General features: G+C 25.9%; 1 protein-coding gene across 1 annotated transcript; it reads right to left on the bottom strand.

The window, feature by feature from the left end:
• Positions 1-808: 808 nt before the first annotated feature.
• LOC149062780 (uncharacterized) lies at positions 809-1,872 on the bottom strand. Its single transcript, XM_089215410.1, has 2 exons — positions 1,470-1,872; positions 809-1,125 (listed from the first exon to the last, which is right to left on the bottom strand). The coding sequence occupies exons 1-2, from the start codon at positions 1,870-1,872 to the stop codon at positions 809-811; spliced, it is 720 nt and encodes a 239-aa protein (XP_089071536.1).
• Between the last annotated feature and the right edge of the window lie 8,171 nt (positions 1,873-10,043).

The raw sequence follows: 10,043 nt of genomic DNA, 5'->3' as shown, positions 1-10,043 counted from the left end.
ATGACAAAATATCTCATTTTCTTAAATATTTTCCCCATCTTTCCTTTTGACTAAGTGGTGCATGTCAATTTTTTTCAATTTTCGATGGTAATTACTTTGTAATTTTCTATTGTTTACCGTATTATTACTTTTACTTTTAGTAAAATAATGAATTATTTATACCTTTATATTATATTATATGTTTTTTTATGTTTTAAGATTATATATTATAAATAATAGCTAATCTTTATGTTCATTTATGCCATAATATAACACGATAAACGTTTTTTACGCTATATGTTATTGTTAATACATGTTTTATATTCAAAACGTACAAAATCACAAAGTATAATAAACTTAAAAATCATTTTGAGTTTATCAAAATACAAATTGGGTTAAGTCCATTATCGATAATATTTCCATAAACAGCCTTACTTAAATTTAAATTTTTTTTAGTCTCTTAATCCCAAATTATTTACATTACATATGTATTAGTTCAGTTCTTAAAGCTATTATTTGTAAATATAAACACCAACCTTTGTCTTATGGTCGGTGAATATCGTAAAATTGCGATTTAAATTCACATATTATTTAATACAATGTAATTCTTATATGTTTTTAATTAAATATTTATTAATCAATAACAATACTTACATTAGTTGGTAGCTATTTTTAATGTTTTCTCAGGTCTTTTTGGACATAATATATACTATATAGTTTCTACTGAGGATTGAAGGATGTCGATATTATGGTCTTAGAGAAGAGGTCCGTTAACATTGAGTATGTATTTATTTTGTATTTAAAATGAAAAATATATAAAATTAATAATTTATTGTTTTGTATAAAATAGAATTTCAGCATTAACTGTACAGCTATTTGATTTTGATGATACTTGCTCTTTTAGATCGTCATAGCATTGCCATTGACCATTTGATCTTAAAGCATATGCTGTATAATGACCGTATGATTGCCTTAATTCCCTTGCCGATCCATCAAATGCAATTACCCCTCTTAAATTGTACACATCACCATGAACTTTTAATTTCTTGCTGATGTCCCCAAGTTTTAACAAAACCTTTTCAGCATAGTTTTGTGAAACTTTTGTTGCACTTTCAAGGTAACAATATTTACCGGAAGCTCTAAAATCTATTAATAATGAAAATATGAACATAACAATTAAATATTATAATACATTATTTAAAAATACTACATAATATACTACAAAAATGATTTTTTTTCTTTAATTATTTGTATATTTTTTTGGGTCTGTGTTTTTGTCTATTGTGGTATTACTCCCCAGTTATTTTATGACTGAATTTTGGTTTTGTTCAAGAATAACAATTAGGCACAAAAAAATTAAGTCAAATTTTATTTTTACTTGAAATATTAAATAAACTAAAAAGACCAAAAAATACGAATAACGATATATAGGATCTTTTGCCACTTTTCCATATGCTTTTAAAATACCTAATTGAAATGTTTATATTTACCTTTTGGTATTGACAATAATTCCACAACAATATGGTTGGTTGGTTTTGTAACCACTTCTCTTGAACAATTACAATTGAAGCTAACGCATAACTTTGTATATGATTGAAAAAACTTGTCCATATCTTTTTGTAAATCAATATTGCCATCAACGCCAAGTAGTGTAATAACAACTTTTCCCGCTAAACTTATCTCTTTTTCAAAACATATATTATTTTGACAGCGATCAAACCTTGTATATGATGGCATATTTTCTAATAATTTTTCGCACATTGATGCGGCCGTATCTACTGTGTTTATTAGCATTATACCTCCCACTAGATTTTGGCTCTCCGTAATAAAATGTAGTACAAGCAAGTAAACGCGATCTTTATATAGTTCTTTAGTCGGTCTCTTTCCAATCATTTTCGTAACAAATTCAACTATATTTCCTTTATTTTCTTCTGTAAAACATTTTCTATAATTCTCACTTTCTGCAACTGACACCGCTAAAATTGATAACAAAGAATCAGCTGAACAAGTATTAGTCAGCAATACTTTGTTATATCCTGGTACGTATACAGGTCTGTTTTGAAAACAAGAACCATTTCGGAGAAGTGCAATTTCATTCGACGTTATGGTGTTATTTAAATCTATATGTTCGAATCCAGGCTGTTTAACTAAGTATGACTTCATAGAACGAGTTTTTGATGATAATATACTTCCTTTCTTTTTCCAATTTTCAATTGAATTTTTTTCCTCATCTAATTCATCTATTTTATTACATGCCAAACAAATTCTTTTTTCTCCACAACCTTCTTCACTTAAAGGGTCTTCTACAGAACATCCTGCAAATATATGAACGGCTTTATTGCAGTTGCTACAACGATGGAGACCTGTTGGAAAATCTCCATTTTTACAAGCAATACATGATGGTGCTAATGTATTTCGACTAGGTTTGTTAAATGTTGTATAAAATTCATCAGAAGAAAGAGGGCTACAAATTGGTTCTGAATCATCTTTGATCAAAGGAACTTCAGTTGATTTTTTAGTTTCCTTAGCCTGTAGAATAAGATGGTCACCTCTGTAAAATTCTACTAACCGTTCGACAAAATCATCCACTCTAATCGGCAAATTATCATTTTTAAACACTCTGTTTTTTATATTATTGAAATTGCTTTCGATTCTGCTACTTGAAGCAATATTGTCACCATATCTGAATAAATTAACCATTATATTGGACCAACAAGGAAATAATTTCATGGTGTTAATAATGATTGGGATAATTTCTGGAATATATTGGGCGTTATCAAATTCACCTTCAATATCACCAATTTTTTCTTCGCATTTTGAAGCCAACAATTTCGACCAGTCCTTGAATGAATTTAATGTATCAAACGAATCCAAAAAATCAAATTCTAATGTCTGCTGTTCTTCAATGTTGTTTTCTGATTCATTAATAAATGAATCTATATTCGCGCTATTACTACTGATCAGGGACTGCAGAAACTTTTTACTCTGACTACATTGGGTATCCTGTTTTAGTGTGTCAACATTTGATATAATATGTCCATCATATTTGCTCATAGCTACTATGAATATAGCTTCTAATATTTGCTCTGCATTTTTCATGGAATCACAAGTTATTAAAAGTACTATAGATCTAACAAATAATTGTTTAGTACGCTGATGACGTGAGTTTTTAAGTGGTTTCCACTGTGTTATCAAATGTATAAAATGATTAATATCGTTGCGTATAAAAAATGTTGGTATTTCAACATCTTTATCACCACGGCATAACAAAAAACAAACTTTTAGATATTTTTCCAAAGAATCGTATTGTGTGAATGCTTGGACAGTAGCTGACATTAAAGCTAAGGATTGGTCAGTTATTGAAACTTTGGGGGGTTTTAATCCACATTGGAGCCATCTTTTAAGCCATAAACTAATCGATATATTGTCGTGCTGTTCGGACAACATTGATGTAACAGTAAAACTTTGATCTTCTACTTTCATAATGCCTTCATATAGAAAAATAGAACTACAATAATTATTGCCATATTTTTTTATCTTCTTACAAACACCTCCTGTTGCATCAAAACTAATTGTGGGCACTGCACATTTTGTATATTGTTCTTTATATATTTTCATTTGTAAATTTGTCCAAAAATGCACAAAAAATTTATCAAATCCTATATCCCTAATTGCACCATCATATTTATGAATCTGCTTCATTATACCAAGGGCATTAATAGGATCTTGATGATGTCTTAAGGATAAGACTGCCCTATGCTTAGTCATTCTAAGAGAAGCTAAACTTGGTATTTGAGGTGGCATTGAATCACCTGAAAATATTTAATTAAATATCACCCAGTGATTATCTATATGGCCATAATTAACAATAATAGTTGTCCAATTTTAATATAATATGGAACACATCAATAAAGTTAAAAATTAGGACTAAAAATATCAACAACTTAATTTAATCTCGATAAATAACTAAAGTTAACTTTTTTTTTTAAAAGATAGATAAGTGGATGAGTTGCGCTTCTGTACAATAGTTCCCAGTATGTGATCGTAATTTTTAAGTTAAGGTAGTTAAATTTTTGAAAAAATCGAACTTAAATATTGGTGTAACTCTAAAACAAATTACTGTAGATACATATCATTTTCACTGAATGTTTATATTGGCATTTCCTTAATTTGATAAAGTCTTCAAAATATTTCAAATCTTTTTAAGTTATTGATAGACAATTGAAATAATTTTTTTTTTCTACAAATGTCAATAAAACTATTATAAATATGGTTTTTTTTTAGTCAAAATTTAGACTAAATTACAAATTAAATAACCAAGAATAAAAATTTCAGTTATATTGTTGCAATTTAAAAATATTGAAATTTTTAGAGTATACTTAATTTTAATTGTAACAACTAATGTCTTAAACGACTTTCACTATTAGTGTATAGTACAGTGACGTAGCGTGTGCTGTAGATAATACATAAAAATATCTAATTTTACCTTCTGCTTAACATTTTTTTAATTGTTAAATTATTTTTATTAATTTTCGTAGGACATTAATTTTTAATAATTTTTTAGAAAAATATCTTAAACTTAATTTATAATATTGATTGATAAAAATAATAAAGCAATTGGTAAAAATGTTACCACTTGAGTTAATTTTTGTTAAATATAGATTTTTTTATTCGATATAATATTTTTCATAAACAAATAAATAGTTAATACTAGGAAATCTCTATTTTTAAAGTTCACAATTAAAAATAATGTGCATAAAATACAAATTTAAATAGGAATAAAAAATCTTAATAAAAAAGTCAATTTGATATACAAATCTATATTCAATATACAAAATTATTTTTTTATTTTTTATTAAAATTTAATTTATTTTTTCTTATTAAATATTGAATTTTTTTTATAACTCGGTGTTTTTTATTCCAATTAAATTTTTTAAATTCATTTAAACATTTTTTATTCAATATACATTTTAAATAAATATACATTTTTTTTCATAAAAGTAATAATATAGATTTAAAAAAAAAATTCTAAATAAAAAAAAATCTGACAAAATTTAATTTAAATAATAATGTTTAAATGAATTTAAAAATATCTAGTTGGAATAAAAGTTTAGTTGTATAAAATCAATACTTAATAATAAAGGTGTATTCAATAAAAAATCGAATTTTTGTAAAAAAAAAAAAAGCTGAATTGTATAAAATAATCAATATTTAGGTAATTAAAAAATTAATTTTTAATAAAAAAAACATTTTAATTAATATAAAAAAAATTATTCAGAAAATTAATTTGACTGGTTGACATTTTTATAAATTGTATTGACTAATTATTAATTAATTAATTATTTATTATTAATAAATGAATAAAAATTTAAAATCAGTGAATTTTTCCAGACCCCCCCCCCACAATAATTTTAGTTTTAAAAAAAATACTAAACCTCTATAAACGAAATTAAATAATGAGATTACAAACCAATACAAACCGGCTACACACCAATGGAGTAAAAAAAAATTCAAAATTCGAAATTTAGGGGGGGGGCGGCTGGGGAAATGTATCTCGATAAGCCTATTACTTACTCTATCAAGGATAAACCTATATTTTCTGTGCATTGCATTATCGCCATTCGCCACAAGCCCACAATATTGTCAATTACGTGATGTACACAACCAGAAAGTAATGATTTATTTTTTTACTAAAAATTAATGAACTTTGTAATTTTAATATGATCCAGTATAATATACTTTGTGTGGAAGTATTTTATTGAACATTACACATTATACTAGATTTACCAAATTTTAAGAATAAAGCAAATCTTTATCTATATCGTAATTTTTATTTTTATTGTATTTTAATACTCACTGTTTTTCTATAGAATAAAAAAAATTATTTTGTATTCAAGTTTTATAATGAATAAAAACGCAACAACATAAACAATATACTTAATTACATTATTTCTATAATTTGTTAATAAAATAATACAGTTGTGTATTGTTATTGAGAAAGCACATAATATTGAATGTATTAAATTAAGAAACCAACTTATAGCGTGTATAATATGATGAAAAACGATTTTAAATGAAGATAAGCAAAGATAAAATTAAACTGAATTTGTAATATAGTACTATGTTTTTAAAGAAAAAAAAAGCGGGTAAGTGGATGTCACTCTGCTGTTGGGGGGGGGGGGGGGGGTTAGGGGGTTGGATGGACCTCTGACTAGGGTAGGTTAAATTTGAATGCAATGATAGGTATCATTGTATACGAAAAACGATTCTGAACGGAGATGATTTGTCAGTCTAGGATATATTATATTTAAATATTGTCATATATTCTATTTTGAAACAAATATTTTATTTTCAATTAGGACGCATATTTTGCATAAGGCATGGTTAATCAATTTTTCCAAAAAACTTGCATGTAGTTATCATAATTCATAATACCTTATATTATCGTAGATATATACCTGGTTTGAGGATAAATCGTTGTCGTTACGCGATTTCATAAACATTTAATACTCGAACACTCAAAACATTTTTCTTATAATGACGCTTTAAATTTTCTCTATAGCTACTTGAAGGAAAACTTATGGAAAACTTAGTGTTATATTTTTAATTCTTAGTTATAGACACAAAAAATTTTTATGATTTTTCAACTTCAAAATTACTTGCAAATTTTTGCGTTTTCGAGAGATTTCGTAAAAATTTGAACTGTAAACGCTTATAAAAAAAAATTATGACAAACGATTTTTAATTTTGTTTAGCTTCAATAAGGTTAGGTAATAACTAATAAGGAACCTTGTATTAAATTTTCAAGTTTTTTGGTCATCTAAAATTTTTTACGTACACTTAAAAAAAAAATTCTCATAAAAATCGAAAATTTCAGTGGTCTATAAATAACTCAAAAAAAGTCAAAAATTTTAAAATTAAACTGTATATATATATATATATATATCACTAACATATACATTTGGTAAAAATTTCAAGTATTTACAGTGATTAGTTTTTGAATTACAACCATATAAAAATCGATTTGGTCGAAAATTGGTTTTGCGTAAAAATTTCCGTTTTTCTGTAATTTTTTTTTTGTTTTTCTCGATTTTTTTGAAAACTGTTGGAAAATGTTTACTTTTGACCTCTATAATGCAACAAGGATATTCACTTTTACATCGGAAACCACCCCCAAAGTTTGAAATTGAAGCATTATTTCGACTAGTTATGCTGTACACAGACACAAAAAAAACACACATCATTGTAAAATTAATACATTCAATCTAAAAATATTAAAAATCTAATAAGAATATTTTCTTTATTATTAAATAAACATAAATAAGGGTATTGTACATTTGTATATATATATTGGTGCATAATTATAAGAATAAAAGTAAATTTTGGTGTTTGTTGGTTTTAAAAAAAACCATTTTATAAAATTGAAGCAAATAATCTTAAAAAGGGCTATTTAAAAAATCAACGCGAATAGTCTTAAATTTAATTTAATCTACGCTAAGCCCTGAAATAACTGTTTGATTTAATTGATGTGAATAGTTCTGAAAACAACCATTTAATGACTCAGGTAGTTGAGTGCATAATGTATCTGATTTGATTAATTGGGAATTTATTTTATAAATTTATTAACTTACATTTTTTTTTTTTTTTTTTTTTTGAAATAACAATATAATTAATAAGTATAATTTTTTTTCTGGATGCTTTTGAAAATTACTGGGAATTTTGAATTTCGACCTCAACAAGTGACCACAACGCAATAACTAAATTCGTTTTTTCGCCATAAAAGCTACTGAAGTTTAAAATCGAAGCATTATTTTTACTGCATACTTATCGTGTAGACAGACACAAACAAAAAAATAAAAAAAAACACATCATCGTAAAATCAATGCATTCATCGCTCCACTTAGAACGTTTATAAAGAAGCGCGTAACTTATTTTGCCTATTAATATCATATTTTCTATATATATATATATGAAATATATTAATAATTATTATTTACCTTCTACCATTAATCGATTGGCTTCATTTCGTCTGTACACAGATGGAGCTATATGCCGATTTAACATCGCATCTATAGATCGCTCTTTTTCTGAACCAGCCAATTTTCGTTTTTTATAATGATTTGTTTTGAAAGATCCAGTATACGTACAGTTCATTAACACTCTATAAGTAATAATAATTACATAAAAATAATCAAAGTTTAAAATAAAAAATTTCCTGATAAAAATTGTATTACCGAGTATTTTCTGATGGTACATCTTTTATTTCACCATAAAATATTGACCCACATTCCGTGCATTTTCCATGAACTGACACATATACATTTCCCGATGGTCGTACGCTTGCCCTTTTGTATGTAATTGGACAAGGGAGTTTCGTATGTAAAAAAAAATGATCATGAACCACGTTGCTCCAATTAAACGGCGCCAAAACTTCATAAGTTCTGGTACGTTTCTCCCCGCAGTACAATTTACTCTGGGGACTTATACTAGTCCATTCTTCAGAAGAAAATGTTAATGTAAAATTAATCACATCAGCTGCAGTTGATTCATTTTCATCACTCGTATAATTATCATCTTAAATTACCAAAAATTAAAAATTATGTATATTAAAAATAGTTTAAATTAAATGATTTTAAAAATGTAATTAAAATATTATATATAATATATAAATCATACTACCGCTTGCTTTATCTTGGGTAGGGTTACTCTTCTCTATCAATGGAAGTAATCCCAACTTTTCTTTGATTCCTCCACGATTAAGAGCTACTCTAACCCGAATTGATGCCGCAGTGACTTCTGTATCAAATTTTGAATTTATAATATTTGCTACTTTATGCCATACTTGGTTCTTTGTTCCAGCAATATCTTAAAACAATAATAATTTAATGCAATTATCTAATCATGCGAATTGTATTTCCTAATTTTGAATACTATTAACATACTTTTTCCATCCTCAGTGATAATTTCATTTTTAAACTTTAATATTTCAGCATCTAAGATGGCACTTTCTATTTTAGCTTTTCTTCCCATACTAAATAAATAATAAGCATGTAGTAAATATTTTATAAAAATAATGTATAAAGTATCTATAAACATGAATAACTTAAGTTCTATAAACTATAGTATAGTTAATAGTTATAGATTTCTAGTTATAGTAATCTGACTTCTCTGTTATTTAAATGTAAATTGCAAACGTAAAAAATAATTTATCATATTTATACTACTTACCTTTTGATATTTAACGACTTTATAAAATAAGTAGGTAAGTCCAAATCGATGTGAATCGAAAAAAAACTTAATTACTGTAATTGAAAATTCTAATAATAACAAAAACATAACACATCCACTATCCACAGCACAAGTGGTAATGAACAGATAACGATTATAATAAATACGTATTAAAATAATTCAACTGTATAAAAATAAAAATAGAAGTAATGATAATCATAATAATATATTTAAACCAAATCGAAAAATAATATAGCGCGTTAAAAATAGAACTACATCAGCAGCCTATACTCTAATAAATATATATACATTCGTTATCTGTAAACATTATAATTAACGTAATATTGGGGATGAATAAAAAAACGCACTGTTTTGCCCACAGAGTTACTATGACAATTCAATTTTATGATAAGTATTTTTATTCTAAAACCAAAATTGAGAGAGTTATACTCCGAATGCATAAAAAACGCGTTTTGTCTATGCCGTACATATGCAAGCACAGGCGTGTACAATGTCCTATGCTCCTATAAATATGAATTATATTATGTCCAAAACTACCTAAAACACATTAAAAATAGGTACCAACTAATGCAAGTGTTGCTATTGATTAACAAACATTTAATTAAAAACATATAAGTATTACGTTGTATTAAATATGTTTCCTTCAGTTGTATTGCTCGAGATAAGTGGTTACAAAACCAACCAAAAGGTAAATAAAAACATTTCAATTATTTTAAAAGCATATGAGAAACTGAAAAAGATCCTATAATCGTTATTCATATTTTTTGGCGTTTTTAGTTTATAATATTTCAAGTAAAAATAAAATGTTGACAATC

The sequence above is a fragment of the Diuraphis noxia genome, unplaced genomic scaffold, assembly GCF_037042655.1.
Source record: "Diuraphis noxia isolate RWA-SAM2 unplaced genomic scaffold, SU_Dnox_SAM2 contig0001, whole genome shotgun sequence".
NCBI classification, from domain to species: domain Eukaryota; kingdom Metazoa; phylum Arthropoda; class Insecta; order Hemiptera; family Aphididae; genus Diuraphis; species Diuraphis noxia.
This window is presented reverse-complemented; position numbering and strand designations above follow the sequence as displayed.